The following is a 23,750-nucleotide window of genomic DNA, read 5'->3' on the forward strand; positions in this document are numbered from 1 at the left end:
CTGGGAGGGGAAATGAGATCTCCTACATGGTGCGGCCAAAAGGAAACGACGGACTTAAAATTCTATTCCAAATAGATTGGTTATGAGGTGGGATTTTCCTATTCTATTTAAATATGAGAGAATTGTGCTTTGCTTTGTAACATTTTCATTCTTCACTCCCTTTTTCTGTTTTTTTTTTTTTTTTAAATCATAACCCCCTTAGGCAAGCTAGCATGCACATTTGTTTTCTGAATAGAAACAAAATATCTAGAATTAGAGTCCAAGTCATCTTCACTTGAATATATATTTATTTTAGAATGCGACACTAACAGCATGATGATAAACCGTCACAAACTTGTACCAAGAAGCATACAATCTTTAAAGTGTGTTGATTTTCACAAGTAATTTAAGTATGGCATTATTATTACTTTGTACTAGAGTCAAAGACGACATTTAGATTCTTCAGCTTTGGAGCATTTAGTAACATCGAAATGATTGTCTAGTCAGGCAGAGGCAAGAAATTCAAATGCAGTTTCTTTCTCTTCTGCCAGTTCCTTTGCAGTAAGATCCATCTTCTCACGTGAGAAATCATTAATAGGGAGACCTTCAACAACTTTCCAGGTCTTATCCTGTTTGAAAATAAATGCAAATTAAGAGATTTATGATTAAACTAGAAGTTGTCCCAGCAAGCAACAACTTAGTTTGAACTTAATTTAGAGGAGTATGTTTTAAAATGTGAATCTAAAGAAGCAAATAAAAATCCAGATCTTAATTAACATATAATTCTGATTAAAACTCAACATTTGAATTTGAAACTGACTGAATCTAGAAAAACCATCTTTAAATGAGGCTTTAATTAGCAAATATAAAAAACTATTGACTTCAGTACAGTTGTAATACAGAGTGACAATACTGAGAACCATTGTTTCATTTAGAAGTAAGAGAATATTTATAGATATCTAATATGAGAGGCATAGTAACAAAAAGTGTCTAGTTGGGCGAGTTGAAACTTGCTTTCCAGATTAACTTCTATCTTTTAGTGACCTGAAGTTGTGCTTCACATGATTTTAAAGCTGAGAAAAATGTTTAATTTGGTACAGGAACAACTTTCTAGACTAAAATATACCACTGTTAATAAAAACACACAACTGGCTTCCCATTAGGGAACAGAGGGTTAAAAAAACCCCAAAATACCTTACCTTGATTGTAACAGGGAACGAGTAAAGCAGATCATCAGGAACACCATAGGAGTTGCCATCAGAGATAATGCCCATGGACACAAACTCTCCCTGAAAAGAAGTAACAGTCAATGTTTTATATTCGCATGGTGATAAAGAATTCCTTTTCATAACCAAAGGACACATGAACTAACAAAGTTAAACCAGGTGATAGGTTCTTATTGATACTCTGTGCATAACTTCATTACTATATAAAGAATCATCATCAGGCACTTTCACAAAAGGGCAACTTCCATGGTTACTATCTCAGTCCACTCTTCCAATCTACATGTGAAGTAAACCAGAGAAACATAACCCTCATTTTATAAACGAGGAAGCTGGTGGCCCAATATAGGTTTTAAGAAGAAAAATAAAGCCACCTCTACTATGTTAGGTGCTTTCCACATTTCATCTCATTGACCTTATAACCCTATGAGTTAAATGCCATGTAAAAGATGACAAAACTGCTCAGAGAGGTTAAGCAACTTTCCCAAGGTTACTCACCTAGTCAGTAGCTGAGCTGGGATATGAACCTAACTGGCCTGACTGCAAGGCCACATGTCTTTTTGTTTGTTTGATTTTTTACATTATAGCATCAGAGGAAAAAATAAGAGTGGCCTGTGGAAGTCAGAGTCCTCACCTCTGGGGTTCCAAACCAGATGTCTCTGACGTGGTCACAGATTGCTTTTGCAGCCGACATTGCACTGGACAGTTTTCGTGCCTTGATGACAGCAGCACCGCGTTGCTGCACAGTCTGGGTGGGCAGGCAGAGACAGCAGGGTTATTCCTGGGATGAAAGGCTGAAACTACAGCTTACTGTGTCCCCTCCAAAATCACACAACTACCCCATGGTGGCCTTATTAACCTCTTTCACTTAGAAGCACCAGTCTTTCTGAAAAGGGACAACTAAAGACCCACACAGAAAGTTGACCACACCTTATATGAAGAAATGGATCTCTATAAGATAGCTGCATGACTGGAGGGTTATCTAGTTTTTTCCCACTTTATCAATCTCGACTGCCACACAATAGATCAGATTGGATTATGACTGCCTCAGTATGACTCCCAAAGAATATACATGCTCATCAAAGGCCTGCTATCTTTGGGTTTCCTCCTGCCACCCACTGGGGGAAGACTCAGGTCAGTAATGTGCGAGTCTCTCAAGAGTTCTCGATGCTTGACACTGAAGAGACCTCTTGGATTTTTCTCACCGTGATGAATTCTCCCTTGAGCCAGCTGTCATCTTTCAGAGCTTCATAAACACCAACTTCCTTTCCTTGCAGTTTCACTTTGGCATGGTTGACATCTGGATACTGAGTTGAGGAATGGTTTCCCCAGATAATGACATTCTTTACATCATCAGAAGTCACTCCAAGTTTAAGAGCAATCTAGTTCAACAAAAAACAAATACATTATTTAGACAAAATTTTTGTTTTAAATTTCAAATTGTGATCTATTTGACAAATGTCCTTAAGATAAAAACCTCTGAAACTTTAAGAGAACACAAGACTTATATTGATTTGTAAAAAAACAACAAAACGAACCAAACAACTCCCCAATAGATTTTACTGTTTGGTAAGTTTCCCAAAAGAATAGTAGAGAAACTATCTAAATACCTGATTGGTCAGAACGCTTAGGTGACATCTCCAAGTATTAACAACAAAACAAAGGTCACATTTATGTATTCAAACAATATTAAACTTTGGTGTTTTATATCTGATTAAGCTACTAAACAAATAAGTCATCCATAAACTATACGATGATCCTTACTTTTAAGCATTCTGCTTCAATACTGTACCCTATGATGTTTAAGGCTCCTGAGGTGGAATCCACTCCTAGTAGTAAAGATGCCGTGAAGGTTGTTGAAATGACAAGAATGGATTTAGAATATTACATAAACTTAGTTGATAAAGCAGTGGCAAGGTTTGAGAGATTTACTTACAGTTTTGAAATCAGTTCTACTCAGGGTAAAATGCTATCACACAGCATTGTATGCTATAGAGAAATTTTTTGTGAAAGGAAGACTTCATTGTTGTCTTATTTTAAGAAATTGCCACAGTCACCCCAACCATTAGCAACCAACACCTGATCAATCAGCAGCCATCAACATGAAGGCAAGAGCCCCCAACCAGCAAAAAGATTATGACCTGCTGAAGGCTCAGATGATGGTTAGCATTTTTTTTAGCAACAAAGCCTTTTTTGAATTAAGGTATGTATATATTGTATGTATATATTTTTTTAGACATAATGTTTTTGCATACTTAACACACTACATACAAATAAAACTTTTATATGTACTAGGAAGCCAAAAAATTAATTGGCTGGCTTTATTCCTGTACTTTACTTAGAAAATGAAAGCACTCAGTCATGTCCAACTCTTTGCGACCCCATAGACTATACAGTCCATGGAATTCTCCAGGCTAGAATACTGGAGTGGGTAGCTGTTCCCTTCTCCAGGGGATCTTTCCAATCCAAGGATTGAACCCAGGTGTCCCGCATTGCAGGTAGATTCTTTACCAGCTGAGCCACCTGGGAAGCCCAAGAATACTGGAGTGGGTAGCCTATCTCTTCTCCAGTAGATCTTCCTGCCCCCAGGAATTGAACCAGCGTCTCCTGCATTGCAAGGCGATTCTTTACCAGCTGAGCTACTAGGGAATTCCAATACTTGCTTTCCTGTAATTTCTTTCTAATTAGATAGCAGAATTTATAAGGATCTAAAAGAGAAAGGTTTTAGAAAAAAAATTTAAAAGCTGATGTGTTAGGGTTACATTGTGATTTTTCTTTCCTTTACATTGCAATAAGAACGAGAGGAAAAAAAATAGTTGTGCCAGAATCCACAGCTTTTGCATACACAGATAATAGCAGCACCACATCAAAGCTCTGGTTGTGTGTTCACCATATAGCAAAGAGAATACAGCCTGATATTTTAGCCCCAAACTTGAAACAACTCAAAAGTCCTTCAAGAATGGTTAAACAAAGCATGGCTGTTAGCATAACTGACACCATCTTGGGCCGTTATAGTTTCTCCTATCCTTTAAAACTGACCTGTAAAGTGAATCACATCTAGGGCTTTGTAGTTTATATTATATGGTTTAATAAACATTAGGATCAGGTAGCCAGCCTCTCTGCTCTGCTGGTCTCCCAACAATGATGAAAACCTCCCTTGACATTCCTGGCACCCACGAGACCAGTTATCCGTTCATAAATCTTAACTCAGAAATGTCCTGTTTCAAAGCACGTATACTCATACCCGAGGATAACTATAAAATTGTCCCTGTGGCTCCTCTGTGGTATGGCGTGCAGCTGCAAATGTCTCTAGGTCATTGTCTGCCTGATCCCAATCCCACCCTGTGAGTAAGTTACCATATAATAAACTGACTCATAGGTTATATGGAGCTGCCTGCCTTGTATTTTGGTCTCAAGATGCCTTCTCAGTTTGGTGGGCACTTTTCATTCCTTCTGTCTTCCAACACAAACTGTGGTACATTCATATAATTAAATAAATAAATGGAGTAACAATAAAAAGGAATGAGCTACTGATACATGTAACAAGTTGAATGCCTATTAAAAGCATTAAACTGAATGAAAAAAGTGTCAAAAGGTTACTTACTGCAGGATTCTATTTTTAAAAGTGAAAGTGAAATCGCTCGGTCGTATCTGACTCTTCGCGACCCCATGGACTGTAGCCCACCAGGCTCCCCCGTCCATGGGATTTTCCAGGCAAGAGTACTGGAGTGGGTTGCCATTTCCTTCTCCAGTGCATGAAAGGGAAAAGTGAAAGTGAAGTCGCTCAGTCGTGTCTGACTCTTTGCGACCCCATGGACTGTAGCCCACCAAGCTCCCCCGTCCATGGGATTTTCCAGGCAAGAGTACTGGAGTGGGGTGCCATTTCCTTCTCCACTATTTTTAAAACATTCTTAAAATGACAAAAATATAGAGTTGGAGAAGAGATAAATGGTTGTCAGAGTTTAGGAAAGGAAAGGGACTGTGTAACTATAAAATGGCAACATGAATAGGAATTCTTTGTGGGTGATGGTACAGTTTGTGGTTATAGTAGTCTAATATATAATTAGATGACAGGATCATTCATAAAAACATAAAAACTGTAGAAATCTGAGTAAAGCTATTTAACAGTGTTGTGTGTAGTTTAGTCAATTTCCTAGTTTTGATAATGCTCTATAGTTATGTAAAATGTCATCACTGGGGGAGGAGGGTGGTGGGCACATGGGGTTCTCTGTACTATTTCTGCAACTTCTTCTAAGTCTATAATTATTCCAAAATAAAAAGTAAAAAATGACAACCAACCAACCAAAATGATAAAAATGAAAAAAGCCATTACCTAAAATGTTTGCAATGCCTCGACTCATCTTCATGCTAATTTATTCAGTCAAGGAAGAAGCAAGTTGTGCTTACTTTCACTGACTGTTATAAGTTGAGACTCATTTTTTGAGTCCTAAAATAGATTTTAAAAATAACTTAAAACTCTTTGTTTTTGACATTTAAAATCACTTCTGATTTAATCCCTACTTCATCTAGAGTTCTGCAAAAATTAGGACTATTAACTACCATATCAGTCTTCACAAATTAGTTGGGTGGTTGGTTTCTGGGGTACCTGGCTACTGATCTGCTTAGTGGTTGGGGTAGAGTGATGTGCTATGCAATGAGTACCATTTTCTGTGTGTGCCATGACCTGAAGGGACTTGCAAAGAACTGTTCTTACTTATATTTAGCTGGGATCATTGAGAAAAAGGAAAATTTATCCTGGGGCAAGTGAGCCAAGATGTATATTATCAAGAATTTAGAAATCCTAACTCTGCTGAATGTCAACTCCAAAGTACAGTGAGGACAAACTGCCTGCAGACCTCTCCTCCCTACAGGAGGCTCCCTTGACTTCCTGTGTCCTGTTTGCCCATTTCCTCTTGTTCTTTAGATCTCTTGAGCTAATCAGCTTCTCTCTGGATAGCAAAGGCCAGTACTTTGCACCGAGCAGATGTGATTTCTGAATATCATGTACCTCAGAGCTAAACTACCATGTACCCAGGATAGTAAGCAGCTCCTTGCTCCTTCAGACATTTTCATGCCTATCATACAGACCTGTTGAACAGCTTTTGATTCATTCTCCAGCTGTAGTTAATTTTCTTCTCTGTGATACTACCTAACTGGTTTCATTGACAAATTACCTTGTTAGCCAGCAGACAACATACGTAGCTCTAGTTTGCAAATACACAGGGGAATTCTGCAGGTGATAAACAGTTACTAGGCAGTGAGGCCCTCTGATTTCTAAAACAAATTATGTAAGACTAGTATTCACTCAGGGAGAAGGCAATGGCAGCCCACTCCAGTCCTCTCGCCTGGAAAATCCCATGGATGGAGGAGCCTGGTAGGCTGCAGTCCATGGGGTCACGAAGAGTTGGACATGACTGCGCGACTTCACGTTCACTTTTCCTTCCATGCGATGGAGAAGGAAATGGCAATCCACTCCAGTGTTCTTGCCTGGAGAATCCCCAGGGACGGGGGAGCCTGGTAGGCTGCCGTCTACGGGGTTGCACAGAGTCGGACATGACTGAAGCGACTTAGCAGCAGCAGTATTCATTCATGTAAGAAAAATTAATCTTTGGTTCTGTTACTCTTCTTACTGGATTAACAGTCTCTACAGGAGCGAGAAACAGCTCCTTCAAAAACTTCCTAACAGCTGTCACTGTGCCAGACCAGCATGCTGGAACATGGGCCAAAGTCTGTGGCTTTCTTCTCTCTTTCCTCAGACTTTCACCCCGCAAGGAAAACTGTTGCAGGCACTGGGACAAAGCATCATTTTGCTATACATCTGAAAGCAGAGTTTGCCAATGCCTGCCTCCACTAAGGCCTCAGGTCAAACAGCACAGGTAGAAATTTGTTGGTGTTGTCGTCATTCTACTGTCTTCTCCCTGTTGCAATGCAGTGAATCACCATTTGGTAACCCAAAGTCCATAGATGCAACACCTGTATACCACCTTTTCTTTCATAACTGCTCTGGGCGTGCGTGTGAAGTTGCTTCAGTCGTGTCTGACTTTTTGTGACCCACTGGACTGTAGCCCATCAGGCTATTCTGCCCATGGGATTCTCCAGGCAAGAATACTAGAATGACTTGCCACGCCCTCCTCCAGGGATATTCCTGACCCAGGGATCGAACCCTTGTCTCTTGCGTCTCCTGCGTTGGCAGGCGGGTTCTTTACCACTATCGCCCCCTGGGAAGCCCCATAACTGCTCTACAGAACCCCCAATCTCCTGCCTCCAGTCATTCAAACCAATTCCCATTTCTTCCCAGCCACTGAATGCTGGCTAAATAATAAGAAAAAAGACCCAGCCCATAGCCCAAAGCCTCTCAGGAAATACCTGTAATTTAAGCTTGTTATCCAAAGACCTTCTAAATTAACTGAGAGATTTCTGAAGTGTGACTCTTCTCAAAATTTGGTTATATATCTCTTCATCATCATCATCAGTAATAATTACAGCAGCCAACCTTTACTGAGTTTTTACTATGTGATAGGCATCAAGATAAGGTCTTAACATAGATCTTATCTCATTTAGTGCGCATAACTACCATCTGAGATAGATAACAATTATCATCCCATTTTACAGCTTGAATACACTTTCTCAGGGTCACAGAGCTAGTGAATGGATTTAAGTCACTTGATGGCAAGTGGCGCTAGTGGTAAAGAACCTGCCTGGCAATGCAGGAGATGTTAAGAGACACGGGTTTGATCCCTTGATCAGGAAGATCCCCTGGAGAAGGGCATGGCAATCCACTCCAGTATTCTTGCCTGGAGAATCCCATGGACAGGGGAGCTGGATGGGATATAGTTCACAGGGTCCCAAAGAGTCAGACACGACTGAAGTGACTTAGCATGCATGCACCGTACTATTATGTAAGAACACATGAGGGTGTGGAGTTAGGCAGACCCTTTACTGACTAGCTGTGAGACTTTGAGCAGGTTCCCTGACCTTTTTAGACTTCAGAATTCTTTCTGTTAAACAGGAGATAATAACAGATATCTCATATGGCTACTATGAGAAGTAAATGACAAATTAAATGTAAAACATTCAGTTTAGTGTAGAAACTTAAATGTAAATTCTTTTCTCCTTCACTGGGCCCTCCAGAGCTGAAAGATTATCAGCTCTCAGTTTAAAGCAGTGGTTTTGCTAGCCAGACAGTAATAAGGAAGGTATGCGGTTAAACCAGAGTTTGTCATATTTTGCAGAAGCAGAATCCTGGGCAATAAGAGAAATTGTAACATGCACTGGACAAGCTTGAGTTAAGAACTAGACTGAATTTCAGAACCTTCTGTTCTAAGGAGACTGGGAGAAAGGTAAACTAAGGCCTCCTAGGTCTTCATGTGGAAACAAAGAATAGATCTCAGTAGTTAATGATTTTAAAAGGAACAAAGAATGCAAGAACAAAAAACTGTTATTAGGCAAGAGAAGTAACCATAGCAAACATAACAAGTCAGTTGTAAAGACTCCCTGTTCTGTCCTGTTTCAAAGGTAAAGATCAACCAGAAGCACATTCTTGAGCTGTTTTGTAGCATCCAAAACGCCTTAAGCATTCAGTTACCAAATTAACTGGAGCCTAAGGAATGAGACTTTGTTGACCCTCTTGACTTCACTTAATAGGTACCTGGATTTTGTCAACCTAGAGTGAACTTAGCCTCATTTTAATGCTAAAACCTCTACCCCAAGGACTGCCATTTTTGAACAAGCAAGGCATATATGTTTGAGCATGTTGTACTATGCAAGTGCATCTAGAACCCCAGCTTTACATGGAAGATTATACTCACTCATGAATATGCATATTGTTGTTCAGTTGCTAAATCTAGTCCTACTCTTTGTGACCCCCATGGCCTGCAGCACATCAGACTTTCCTGTCCTTCACTATCTCTCAGAGTTTGCTCAAACTCATGTCCACTGAGTAAGTGATGCTATCCATGTCATACTCTATCGCCCCCTTCTCCTGTCCTCAATCTTTCCCAGCAACAGGGTCTTTTCCAATGAGTTGGCTATTCACATCAGGTGGCCAAAGTATTGGAGCTTCAGCTTCAGCATTAGTCTTTCCAGTGAACATTCAGGGTTGATTTCCTTTAGGATTGACTGGTTTGATCTCCTTGCTGTCCAAGGGACTCTCAGGTCTTCTCCAGCACCACAATTCACAAATATTAATTCTTCAGTGCTCAGCTTTCTCTATGGTCTCTCGGATCCGTAAAAGACTACTGGAAAAACCATAGCCCTTTACTATAGACCTTTGTGGGCAAAGTGTTGCCTCTGCTTTTTAACACACTGTCAATGGCTGTCACAGCTTTTTCTCCCAGGAACAACTGTCTTTTATTTTCCTGGCTGTAGTCACTGTCCACAGTGATTTTGGAGCCCAAGAAAATAAAATCTGCCACTATTTCCACTTTTTCTTCATCTGTTTGCCATGAAGTGACAGGACCAGATGCCTGTTTTTTTGAATGTTGAGTATTAAGTCAGCTTTTTCACTCTCCTCTTTCACCCTCATCAAGAGGCTCTTTAATTCCTCTTCCCTTTCTGCCATAAGGGTGGTGTCATCTCCATATCTGAGGTTACTGATATTTCTCCCTGCAATCTTGATTCTAGCTTGTGCTTCATCCAGCCTGGCATTTTGCATAATGCATTTTTACTCTGCATGTAAGTTAAATAAACAGGGTGATAATATACAGCCTTGACGTACCCAGTTTGGAACCAGTCTGTGGTTCCGTGTCAGGTGGTAACTGTTGCTTCTTGACCTGCATATAGGTTTTACAGGAGGCAGGTAAGGTGGTCTGGTATTCCCATCTCTTTAAGAATTTTCCACAGTTTGTCGTGATCCACACAGTCAAAGGCTTTAGTGTAGTCAATGAAGCAGAAGTAGATGTTCTTCTGGAATACTCTAGCTTTCTCTAGGAGTTGGCAATTTGACCTCTGGTTCCTCTCCAGCAAGTAAGCACATCTGGAAGTTCTTGGTTCACGTACTGTTGAAGCCTAGTTTGAAGGATTTTGAGCATTACTCTGCTAGCATGTGAAATGAATGCAACTGTGTGGTAGTTTGAAAATTCTTGGCATTACCTTTCTTTGGGGTTGGAATGAAAACTGACCTTTTCCAGTCCTGTGGCCACTGCTGAGTTTTCCAAATGTGCTGGCATATTGAGTGCAGCACTTTCACAGCTTCATCTTTCAGGATTTGAAATAGCTCAACTGGAATTCCATCCCTTCCACTAGCTTTGTTTGTAGTGATGCTTCCTAAGGCCCACTTGAGTTCACATTCCAGGATGTCTGGCACTAGGTGAGTAATCAGACCTAGTTATCTGGGTCATTAAGATCTTTTTTGTAAAGTTCTTCTGTGTATTCTTGCCACCTCTTTTCAATATCTTCTGCTTCTGTTAGGCCCATACTGTTTCCATCCTTTATTGAGCCCATCTTTGCATGAAATGTTCCCTTGCTATCTCTAATTTTCTTGAAGAGATCTCTAGTCTTTCCCATTCTATTGTTTTCCTCTACTTCTTTGCCTTGCTAGTCTCTGGAATTCTGCATTCAGATGGGTATATCTTTCCTTTCCCCCTCTGCCTTAAGCTTCTCTTTTATTCTCAGCTATTTGTAAGGCTTCCTCAGACAGCCATTTTTCCTTTTTGCATTTTTTTTTCTTGGGGATGGTTTTGATCACCACCTCCCATACAATGTTAGGAACCTCCATCCATAGTTCTTCAGGCATTCTGTTCATTAGATCTAATTCCATGAATCTATTAGTCTCTTCCACTGTATAATTGTTAAGGGATTTGATTTAGGCCACACCTGAATTGCCTAGTGGTTTTCCCTACGTTCTTCAATTTAAATCTGAATTTGGCAATAAAGGAGTTCATGATCTGAGCCATAGTCAGCTCCCAGTCTTGCTTTTGCTGACTGTATAGAGCTTTTCTATCTTTGGCTACAAAGAATATAATCAATCTGATTTTGGTATTGACTATCTGGTGATGTCTATGTGTAGTCGTCTCTTATGTTGTTGAAAGAGGGTGTTTGCTATGACCAGAACGTTGTCTTGGAAAACTTTGTTAGCCTTTGCCCTACTTCACATTTTGTACTCCAAGGCCAAATTTGCCTGTTACTCTTGGTATCTTCTTGACTTCCTACTTTTGCATTCCAGTTCCCTATGATGGAAAGGACACCTTGTTTTGGTATTAGTTCTAGAAGGTCTTGTAGGTCTTCACAGTACCATTCAACTTCAGCTTCTTCAGCATTAGTGATTGGGGCATAGACTTGGATTACTGTGATATTGAATGGTTTGCCTTGGAAACGAACCAAGATCATTCTGCTGTTTTTGAGATTGCACCCAAGTACTGCATTTTGGACTCTTGACTACGAGGGCTACTCCATTTCTTCTATGGGATTCTTGTAGTAGATATAATGGTCATTTGAATTAAATTTGTCTATTCCATTCCTGTCCATTTTAGTTCACTGTTAACTAAAATGTCGATGTTCACTCCTGCCATCTCATTTGACCACTTCCAATTTACCGTGAGTCATGGACCATCAGAGGGCAGACAGAATGAAAACCACAATCACAGAAAACTAACCAAGCAGGTTACATGGACCACAGCCTTGCCTAATTCAATGAAACTATGAGCATGCTGTGTAGGGCCATCCAAGATGGACAGGTCATGGTAGAGAGTTCTGACAAAATATGGTCCACTGGAGAAGGGAATGGCAAACCACTCAGCATTCTTGCCTTGAGAACCCCATGAACAGTATGAAAAGGCAAAAACATATGATACTGAAAGATGAACCCCTGCCTCCAGCCATACCCCCCGCCACCTAGGTCATTAGGTGTCCAATATGCTACTGAAGAAGAGTGGAGAAATAGCTCCAAAAGGAATAAAGAGGCTGAGCCAAAGCGGAATTAATGCCCAGTTGTGGATGCATCTGGTAAAGTCTGTAAAGAACAATACTGCATAGGAACATGGAATGTTAGGTCTATGAATCAAGGTATATTGGAAGTAGAATATGAGAAGGATATAAAAATGAAAACGAAACTAAATATAAAGTTTAAATCAATTTGATTGCTTATCTGAGTGAAAAAAGCAGAACCACATGAAACACACAAAACTCAAGCCTTTGTTTTTATAATTTCATATGTACCTGACAAAATTAATTGTGTACCATTATGTGAATTATCTATACTAATGACTAATTTTTAACCACTCTACTAAGAGGACATTAGCAGTGACATGTGATTAAAGTAAGGAAATGGAATATAATGGTGAAAATTAAGTACAAAGTTCATCTGCCTTAAGAGATTAGATATAAAGATGTCCTAACAAATTGGAACAGCTACCTACTAAAACAAAACAAGAAAAAAAAGTACAAACTGAGATTCAGTTACTTTCAAGGTGAGAAAAAAAGGTTTAAAGTTGAACATTTGTTAAGATTTGAAAAGGTATCTTTCTTACCTGAGCTTTAGCTCGGTTGTGATCCAAACGAGTCAAGCAACTGAAGTTCTCCTTGGGGATGGATGGTGCCGACTTGGAGGCAGTCAGGCAGTTGGTATTGGCTGGGTTTCCCACCACAATAACCTAGGATGTACAGGAGGCACAGCAGAGCTTCAGACCGTACACTGATTTAAGTAAACCAACTTATCAATAGGATATGACTGATGTAACATGTGGCCTTTTTATCAAGTCTGTGTGAGCTAAATATCTATAGTTATTACCCCAGTTTCTAGATTCTAGGAGGTTTCTATCCTCCCTTCTAATATTTTTTCCCCCTTGTTAGTATTTGATGTGACTACTGAAAACATTTACTAAAACCACCATTATATATACAAGTCTTTGTGTTTTCTGCTAAAACAGAGACAGCATTTATTTTCTTGCCATAAAAAACTAGTAACCGAAAGTTCTATCTCAGGGTTCGAGTCAATCATAAAAATTTCCCATCTCATAAAAGTAGCCCAAGAAAGAAATTCTTCTTTGAGGAGTTTACTTTAGGGCAGTGATTTGCCCTTATGAGTGAAAAGTGTTTCTCATTCTTGCCTAATCCTAAGAATTAACTGGGATAGTTGCTAAAATACCAGGTCCCACCCCTTCATACTCATTGAATCTATCTTTAGGAGAAAGCACTTCAGGCTTTTTTTCCTTTCTGAAAGGGGGATACAGTGAATTACAATACAGCATAGAAAAACAAATACATGAATTTTTTACAAGTCTTAAAAATCTTTAATAAAATGATTTTAAAATACTGTGAAATTATATCAAACTTACAGAAAGCTATAAGCATCTTACAAAGACTAACTCCCACATCCCTTCTGCCTAGATTCTCCAGTTTGCCCCATCTCTCTCACCTTCTGTGTGCGCGTGTGTGCACGTGCGTGCACACACACACACACACACACACACACAGCCCTTAGTCTTTTTTGGGTCTGTCGGTGAGCAAGCTGCAGATATGATACTCCAATATCCCTAGCTACTCCTGTGTAGGTGTGTATTTCCCCCTAGAAAGACACTTTTGGCTGAGAGGCAATTACTCTGCAAGCAGCACGATAACTCCAAGCAGCCTTGTAATTTTTTTACTAAGAGACCTGGGGACTTCTACTCAATTTATTTTTATTTATTATTTTCTGTTAATGATTACAGAAAATAAAAGTTAACTACTTGAAATAAAGTCTGCACAGAGCAGAAATTCAGGTGTCTATGAAGTATTATAATAGAACATTATAAATGGCAACATTAGGAAATCTTATAAAATTTTCTTTTAGCTTTCTTTGAATTCAGGATTGGGAGAAAGAAGTGTATTAAGATCAGTAAAACCTCAGTAAAACCTCTAACCAGCAAGCCTTTTTGCTGTGACAGTTAATTAAGTTGTAGGTAGGTAGGTAGTAGTGTTAGTCATTCAGTCGTGTCCAACTGTTTGGGATCCCATAGACAGTAGCCCGCCAGGCTCCTCTATCCATGGGATTCTCCAGGCAAGAATACTGGAGTGGATTGCCATTCCCTTCTCCACAGGATCTTCCTGACCCAGGGATTGAACCCGGGACTCCTGTGTTGCAGGCAGATTCTTCCGTTTGAGCTACAGGGAAGACCTTCAAGTGTCACTTGTGGTTCAGCCATCTTCCTTCACAACCGCACACAAATCCAAATGTCTGAACAAAAAGTCCTGTACAGCTAAAAGGGCACCAGAAGGTTCTGTGCCTTTTCTACAGGTTTACAAACTAATATTAAATCTCCATGTCATAATCATAGGCAAAATATTTTTGAGCCCCTCAGAATATAGATTTCTACACTATATGAACAAAGCCCAGAAAGGGAGGGCTAATCAAGCAAAACCCTATACCTGTATCTACTGACCATTGCTCAGAACTGGGGAAAAAAAGAAAGCAAATTATTTCATCTTCACTTAAATGGTGAAAGCAGAAGTTTCAAATGCTGATAGTGAAAAACCCTATAAAATATTGTTGGTCACCTTAACTGACTTCTTGGCGTATTTGTCCAAGGCTGCACCCTGGCATTTGAAGATTTTCACATTTGCTTTGAGTAAATCTTTCCTCTCCATGCCATCCCTTCTTGGCATGGAGCCCACAAGAATGGCCACATCCAGGTCTTTGAAGGCAATCTCTTCTTTATCTGTTGCGATGACATCTGTGAACATGGCAATAAATATGCAGAGCTACTTAAACACCGAAGTCTGAGGTTTTTTCATACTGAATCTAACCAGTAACTCTTCCACTTTGCAGCAAATGTTTACTTTTACAAATCACAGTGATCAAAGTTTAAAGGGCCTAAGAAAAGAAAGGCAATATATTAATTCAACAACCATAACATAAGCAGAAATGTCAATACATTTATTTTGCTTATCTTAATTTCAAAACTCTGTAGCTTTCATCTTTTATTATGATGCAAGGTATAATACACCTTTCAAAGCAACATTAATTATTCACATTAATTACCACCAATAACACAAAAGAGAAGCTAACTCACCTAACCTTTAAGTTACAATTACTTTAAGTTTTAAGATATCACTCAAATTAAAATTGTGCTTCTTGAGGAGTTTTTTTCTGTAAGGAATAATAACATTGAGAGATTTATTTTCTCACAATTAATTTTAACAGTTTATGTGCCGTGTTGTGCTTAGTTGCTCATTTGTGTCCAACTCTTTGCGACCCCATGGACTGTAGCCTGCCAGGCTCCCCTGTTCATGGGATTCTCCAGGCAAGAATACTGAATTGGGTTGCCATGCCCTTCTCCAGGGGATCTTCCCAACTCAGGTACTGAACCCAGGTCTCCTGCAATGCAGGCATATTCAAGCCACCAGGGAAGCCCAAACATTTTATAGATGAAGACAATGAAATTTAAAGAGATTAATTAGCTACCTGTCAAAAAGGAGTGGGACTGTCATTCAGGTCCAGATTGGTTCAGAGTTCAACCACTATGCTGCAGTCCAATAAACATATACCACTTAATATTTTTTGATTAAAGAACATATAGTTGACCCTTGAACAGCATAGGTTTGAACTGTGCATGTCCAGTTTATACGTGGATTTTTTTTCCCATAGTAAATACTACAGTAAGGTACAATCTGAGGTTGGTTGGACCTGCAGATACAGAGGAAGTGTGAACAGAGGGCCAATTATAAATTGTACTTGAATTTTCCACTGCAGGGAAGGTTGGCACCCCTAAGCCCTGAGTTGTTAGAGCATTAGCTGTATATCATGGCTCTCTTTTGGTGACTGTATTAAAAAGGCCACGAGCAGTGCTATAGACTGGATGTATTCCCATAAAATTATATGTTGAAACCTAATTCCCAGTGTGATAGTATTAGGAAGTGGGGCCTTTGGGAAAAGATTAGGTCATGGGCGGAGAAGCCCTCACAAATGAGATCAGTGCCTTATAAAGGAGGCTCAGAGGGCTCCCTCACCCCTTTTGCCATGTGAGGACACAGTGAGATGTCTGTCTGTGAAGTAGGAATTGGGCTCTCACCAGACATCCAAGCTATTGGCTTTTTGATTACTGACTTCCCAACCTCCAGAACCATTAGAAATAATTTGTTGTTTATAAACCTATAAACTCTATGATATTCTTGTTATAGCAGCCCCCAAAATACTAAGACAATCCGAATATAGTGCTGTCACTGATAAATGTTTAGATCAGAAACTTGTGTCAATCAGGCTGCTATAAGTCCCCAAATAAGTATACATAAGAGCACCAGTTGGAGAAAAAAATAATCCATCTTCTTCCCAGCCATGCAGCCTTATCTGCTGAACCTTTATATTCATAGCTGACCAAGGTCAAGCTGACTGTAACCTGGGTACACAAGAGTCAGCAGAGGGAACTCAGCAGAGAAGGGAATAAAAAGAAAAAAGCAATATAGGAAGCTCATTTGGAAACAGTGGGTGAGGAAAAAGATCCAGCAGAACAGCTTGGACAGGGTAATGCATTCTCTTACATAAATTTGCAATCAAATGACTGAGGTGGCACAGCAGCCCTTCCAGTAATTGTTTATTGAACAGACACATGAATTCTGAGCATGGTTTTTCTTGGGCATCTATATATTTTTGATTTGTGCAAGTTCTTTGAAAGTATTATTAATTCTTACCCTCCCTTTCCCAAAATAGATAATGATGAAGGTAGAGCTGAAGAAAAACATTCAAATTAGTTTACAGCTTGACCTAATATTTTAATGAATCTTTCAATCAAATTTAAGACTTCTGTCTTGACATTTGTTAATTATTTATTTATTCATTCTTGGTATATATACATCTTACCAAGTCGTAGTAGTCCAAAAATAAAAAACTTTTAATGAAATAATTTCTAATTAAAAGGCCAGTTAACAAAGCTGTAAAATCTACTGTTTTAAAGATATAAAATACTGTAAAATCCCTTTCTTCTCCACTCCCCTGCTCACCTTTCAGCAGGGGAAGGGCACAGTCTTGCAGCTCCATCAGGACACCATCCAGGACACCCATCATGGGAGTGATATCCAACAGCACAAGAATGATAGGCTGCCAGATAAACAGCAAGGACAGCATCTGTCAGTGTCGGTTATGTCATTTAGTCACAGAAAAAGTCCTTTCGCCGAGTTTTTGCTAATTGATGTGTATATGTGTGTAATTTCCATTAATTAATCATAATTATTTTAGGAAGTCAGATGTCTAACAGCTGGCTACTCTAAGAAAAAGGAATACTATAAAACCAGCAATAGTTTGCTAACAGACACATTAAAAGGAATCACCTTTACTGAATTTTAGAGGAGTACATGGAAGAAATACCAAATTGAAGTGACATGCCACACCGTGCTTTTGTTGTGATGGCTGTGTATCTAATTTCAGAAAGCTAAGCACAGTATCTTGCATGAAGGAAGAACTTGATATCCATGGGTAAGGACAATGGATAGATGATTATCATAGAAAAGGATTTTAGTATACATTAATCAGACCTGCTAGAATAGAGGGAGGTGGTGGTGCAGTTGCTAAGTCGTGTCTGGCTCTTCTAACTCCAGGGACTAGACCCTGCCAGGCTCCTCTGTCCGTGGGATTTTTCAGACAAGAATATTGGAGTGGGTTGCCATTTCTTTCTCCAGGGGATCTTCCCAACCCAGGGATCGAACCCAGGTCTCCTCCACTGAAGGCAGATTCTTTACTGACTGAGCTACCAGGGAATAGAGGGTACCTGCTTCAAACTGGGAAACTGATTTGCCTGTCTAACTCTTCTGGATCTAAAGACCATTTATGAACAAGAAAGTGCTGAATCAGCACTTTCTCTCCCCTATGACTCTCCATAACAGTTACTGTCATTATGACATTTGCTGGCAGCACCAAGTCAACATAATAGTACATGGAATAGTTATAATTTGCAAAGCACTTTCAGTGCCCAGAGGGGTGCATGGAACCTGCCAGATTCCATTTATAGCTGTGTGTCTCGGACATTTATTGGAATTATTCATTCTTTTAATATTTAAAAATTTATTTGCAACTAAATAGAGGGTTTTATTGAAAATGTTCTTACTTTTACTTAAGATTCATTGACACTTGCCCCTACCTGGTCTTTACCAAAGACAGATCCATTTCCAATACTGTATAGCAGTGAATATGCAATTTGGCCAGCTGCTCCAGTCACAAGGACTCGGATTGGTTCAGACTGTAATGAAAGAGACCCATTAACATCTTATTAAAAAAAGGCTACTCTACCCTAAAGATGTTCATTATTTTCTCTATAATAAGACAACCACATACTTTAAAAGCTAATGTAAAAATTTAAAGACCATTCGCATCTGGCTTAGTAGAACATACTCATTCCAGACTTGTCCCAGTAAACACAGCATGCACAAAGCAACCGAGTGACTTCTGGGACATGTGTCCTTTAGCACATTTATGTGGTGTTAGTTAACTCTCCCTGCTATCTTCGATTTACTTACAAAATCTTATCCATCTCTTTTAGGATATTTTACCACTAAAAATAGTAGTAACAATTTTGATGTGCATTATATGATAATACACAAACCCCCTGGCAGCTACTAGAACCTTACAAATCCTCTTATGCAAATCCCCCCACTCCCTTCTGTTCACAAGAACCCTTCACACCAGGAAGAGGAACAGAGGTTAAAACTTTCCATTTACAAGGAACCAGAAAGTTTATTAATCATGATTCAAGTCCTTGGGGGAAGAAAAATAAGTCTATATCTTTTATTTAAGAAGAAAAAATGAAAACAAATGATGGATTAAAACACATTTTATCTGGATTATAACCTGGATTGTAATAAATTTTAGCATTAAGTAACAAACAACAGTAGCAACATGTAGTCACAGCTGACAACCTGATTCCAAGGGAAAATTAATATTAAAGGGGAGGGAGAGGAAAAAGTACAAAGAACATATAATAGAAGGAAGTCATAGACCTTGAACAAAATCTGAACATATGGATGAAAAGTATATATATCTAGTTCAAAGTGATGACCCTGAGTTATTAGAAATAAGTTAAATTAACCTCAGAGAATTAAAAAGAGAGAAATATTTCTATTAAAAAGAGTTGAACAAAAATCCCTGGAAATTTAATGGGTAAGTTTAGATGGAAAAATTCAATCAAGGGAATTGTTCTTTTCTTGGACAATGCTGGGTAAATGTCCTTCCACTCTATAAGTGGTAAATATGTCACCTCATGTGTTACCCACATGAGAGAAGTGGCTGAACTGACTGGGGATAGAAGCATTAGGTTTCTTTATATTAAGGATTCCCTCTTCAAGAGGGGTCAGCTCTTAGCAGTTTGGTATCTATAGAATTCAGAGGAAAAAAAAAAATCTCAGGACAGTGTCAATGTTGTAGAGAAATGAATCTGAACACTGCAGATTATGTATGTGTTTCTTCCTCAGAGATGCCCAGATTGAGTAGAGAAAAAGGGAAAAAACTATGATATGGAGTTTCTTCTTGACTTTCTGGGTCTCTTCCCTATACTTTTCACCAGCTTCCCCCATGCTTTCATATCTAAATAAACAAAATATGATAATTCCCCAAATAATCCAGTTTAAAAAATACGCATTTATTTCCCAATAGGCTTTAGGTTTGTAAAGAACACTGTTATTCTACATATTTATTTTCTATCACATGGCCTTACATGTTTTAAATTCTGTCATTTCCCTCCCTTTCCTCGAAGTATAGTACATGATAGAAGAAATGATTGCGCCTCCCTCTTTAGAATGCAAGCTCTTTAAGGATAGGGGCTTTGTCTATTTTATTTACTGTTGTATCCCAGCTGCCTTTAACAATGCCTGGCAGGTAGATAGAGCTCATCAAACATTTGCTGAAGGAGTAGCTGGATCTTGTAAAATTACTATCAAAACCTTGGGAATGTAAAAGAATTGTTTGGAAGCAAACCCAACATGCTTTAAAGAACTGTTTTACATACTTGCACTGAGAAGCTTGAAAATAGTGACAATAGTTTCAGGTATGGTTAGCAAAATTATTTAGCTCAGTAGTTCTAATCAAAGTCTTTTATTATGTACCTTGTACATAATACATCCCAGAGAATCCATTAGTGAACCATATGTAAGAAACAAGAGGATAAGACAATTTTTTAAAAGAGGAGGCTAGAGATGCAGTAGAGTGATGAAGAGATGGCCTCTAGAGCCAGACTTTCTGGTTCAAATCTCGATTCCTCAACTCAGCTGTATGTTTTTAGGCAAGTTACTGTACTGTTTCTCTAAGGTTAAGATGGAGTTAATAGCAGCTAACTAACAAGGCAGTAAGGACTGAGACAGTTAACATACAAAGTAGTAAGACTAGTATGTGGCAAGCACTCTAATAATAGGCCTCTCTCACCATAGATTTTTCCTCTAAGGACTCTTGTAGCTTATGTTTATTTTCCACTACACTGTGGAACTCCTGTGAGAATAGTCTGGCTTTGACTCAAATTTGCACTCCCATTTGGCATTCAAAAAGGATATGTTGAATGAAGGAAAGCAAGGGTTAAGAGAAATATGAACACCTGCTACTTCAATGAAAGCAACCTAGGATAAGAAATGAGGTGAAAGTAACTACTACTACTACTATGTATAAAACTTAACCTCCCAGAAAGCAGGTAGATGGTTAGAATAATGCAGTCAATTTTAGGCATTAATTTTAGCTACTAAAAAAAAAAGGGTTCCAAGTATCACAGTCCCTAGTGAAGGGATTGTGGGCAACTAATAGCCATTAATCCATCTCAGCAGTTTCCTTCCTGTGTATTACTGTGCAAATTATTTTCATAGGTAGGTAATTCCATCTCATTATAAGTAGTATGAAGCCTAGTGTCTGAATTTCTGATGATAAAACAGAAAAGAAAGTGCAGTATTTGGTTCTGCCTGCTCTTTGCATCATTACAGTTGAAAAGCAGGAGGGCGGGAGATTCCCACTGACTTTTCACAATGTTACAGTGTGAAGAGAGGTTACTATTCTTTGCTTAGATATCTGGGCAGTCTGCCAAGATTCAAAGAAGGAATGTCTTTGCTCTTGGCAGGGCATTAATGACCTTCCTGCAGATGCAGGCTCTGTCCTCCTGCGCATGTGTTCAAGTCTTTAGTTTGTCAAGTTTGAATTTAAGTGTTCCTTCTGTTATTCTACAGAAAGATACATATATTCCATTTTTACTTTCTTATTTATACATATTTCTGTAATATAAAAGACACATAAACAGTATTCAGATTCTTTCATACAGTTTATTCTTGCTGTCATTCCCAATGGACACAAGGAAAGAATCCCCTCCTTTAAAAAAAAAAAACAAAAAAAAACCTGATTTTTAACAGCTTACACAAGAGGGGTCTTTTCTAACGCAGTGATTGTTTACACACCCTCCTGAGGAGGCAAGGCGATTGAGTCATCTGAGAATTTGCTGTCAAGTTTCAGCAAACTGACAGGGTTCTTCCTCATGGACATTATTTGGTGCTCCAGTGACCTTCCAGGGGTCAGGCCTGCCTTGATCTACCATGCAGAAAAACAAAGAAAGAATGGAGGCCCAGGATCTTTGTGTGACCTTGGGAAAATCATTTGACCTAACCATACTTCTGAAGATTAGAGGAAATAATTTCCAAATTCCCTTCCAATTCTAGAAATATAATATTCTTATTGTAAAACTGTCAAGTAATATAAATGCTGATGTATAGTTTAGCTTGTATTTGCAGTATGAACTTGCATCTTCATCCAGAACTTCAGCAACTAAAAATAAAATTTCAGAATGACTTACCTGTCTAAATGACAAAATATGGTAAAATGGAAAAGAGTGTGAGATCCTTGGAGGCAAACTTGTGTGACCTTGAGAAAATCACATTCACTTTGGGTTTCAGTAAACTCAATTTTACTGTTTTTTAAAAGGTTCCATACAGTTTTAAAATTATGAAGTCTGAGGTTCTCTGATAATAAGTACCTCTGCTTTCTTGCTAAGATTATTAGGTCAGAAACCACTGAATCCATGGTTTAAATGACTCATTATATCATCTGACAAAATAAGTAGGGAACCTAGGTTTATCACTGAAAATCGGAAGCTGTTCCCACTGGCTCCTTTTCAAAGGTGGAAGGAGTTAGCCCCTTTCTCTGAAAACACGTCTTTTCAGGTTCTGGAAATATTCCAATTCCTTCAAATATTTCCCCATTCATTTTAGTATTTTGAAATAACGGAGGAAAACCATTCTCAACTATAAACACAAGTACTGAAGCAATTTCTCTCAGGTTGATATCAAATGTCACCTTCAACCAGCATGCTGATTATTCATACGTCAGAGTTCCCTCACCCCCAACCCCTTCCTTCTCCCTTTCAACAGAGACAAGATATGGAGATCTTGGTATCCAAATCATCATGACAAGATGATTACGTTGTGTAACATTTAAAAGTGCTGCTTCTAGAATTCGTAACATACAGATTAGTAAAAAACACCGGCACAAATTATCTGTCTAGGGGCGCCGTCACTGTAACATGTACTGGCACAGAAGATCAATGAACAGGTTTTAAATCACATTTCGTTAAATTAGACATGGCGGAAACACTTCTCCAGAAAAGGCAGATTGTAATCCCGAGCATCTGGTAAGCACTCCCTTTGCATTGCGGGCCTTCTGCTTTCAAAAGCTTTGTGACAAAAGCCCTTAAAAACGCTGGGCTTAAGAGGAGAAAAGAGGTTAAGGTCCAACACTCCGCATTTCAAACCTTATCGTCCTTATCAATCCCCTAGAGTGTGCTTGGGAGAAATCCCCCAGCTTCGTATTTTGTACCTCCAACATGCAGAAGGGCTGAGATCTCGCCTCTCCAAGGACAGTGATTTCTCTAAAGTCCTTCTGAGAACCTCAGTTGGAAATAAAGTCTAACTAGGTCACTGCGACAGTCCCCAGAAGATGAATCGAGACTTTCCAAAGGGCGCGAAGGACAGCCTTCTCCCACCAGTCCTTCAAGCGCAAGAAACGCCAGAGAGGGGCGCGAAGGCGGTAGGTGGGCAGCATGCAGGGGCCCACACTCACCATGATTGGGAAGGGCGCGGACACTTTCTGCACTTGCCGAACGAGCCTCAGGCAGTCAGGTCACCTCTATCGTGGAACCGACTTGGAAAGGGCGAGCGGTGTTAGAAAAGAAAAAACTCGGCTCCCGACCGCGGAGCCCTCTGGGAACTGTAGTTTACGCTGCCTTGATTCCGGAGCAATCTCCAATGCAATTCCTTCAAGTGTTAGAACTACACTTCCCGAGCTCAGAGGTTCTTCTCACGCTCTGCTCCCTGCGCTCTTCTCCGATTGCAAAGTAGTCCCCGAGGGCGGGCCGTTGTGATTGGAAGATTGCGACAAGCGGATGGTTTGGGCTCCAGGGAAAAGGACCTGCCGGATGGCGCCCAGCAATTGGCGGGAGGGGAGGCGCGTGTAACTCGAGGGAGGAGAGACGGACCCCTTAGCTACAACACCCTCCCCACTGCTGCGGAGACTTTATCCTCTCGGCAAGGGTAAACGTGGGAGGTAGAGAGATCTTCCGCTGCGTAAAGCTGGGTCGACCCGGAAATAAAATCTTTTTAAAAACGCTTCACAATCTGCAGGGGCGGGAGCAA

The 23,750-nt window shown here is 39.5% G+C and overlaps 1 protein-coding gene across 1 annotated transcript; it reads right to left on the reverse strand.

Moving 5' to 3' along the window:
- Positions 1–269: 269 nt before the first annotated feature.
- Positions 270–23,251, reverse strand: MDH1 (malate dehydrogenase 1). The gene is made up of 9 exons (XM_081588383.1): positions 23,179–23,251; positions 18,245–18,343; positions 17,112–17,208; positions 14,673–14,848; positions 12,668–12,790; positions 2,408–2,584; positions 1,837–1,950; positions 1,179–1,268; positions 270–608 (listed from the first exon to the last, which is right to left on the reverse strand). Exons 1-9 carry the CDS (start codon positions 23,179–23,181, stop codon positions 483–485), a joined length of 1,005 nt encoding a protein of 334 aa, XP_081444509.1. The 5' UTR covers positions 23,182–23,251; the 3' UTR covers positions 270–482.
- Between the last annotated feature and the right edge of the window lie 499 nt (positions 23,252–23,750).

The sequence above is a fragment of the Giraffa tippelskirchi genome, chromosome 4 (genome assembly GCF_054371585.1).
Source record: "Giraffa tippelskirchi isolate mGirTip1 chromosome 4, T2T-mGirTip1v1.2.pri, whole genome shotgun sequence".
NCBI classification, from domain to species: domain Eukaryota; kingdom Metazoa; phylum Chordata; class Mammalia; order Artiodactyla; family Giraffidae; genus Giraffa; species Giraffa tippelskirchi.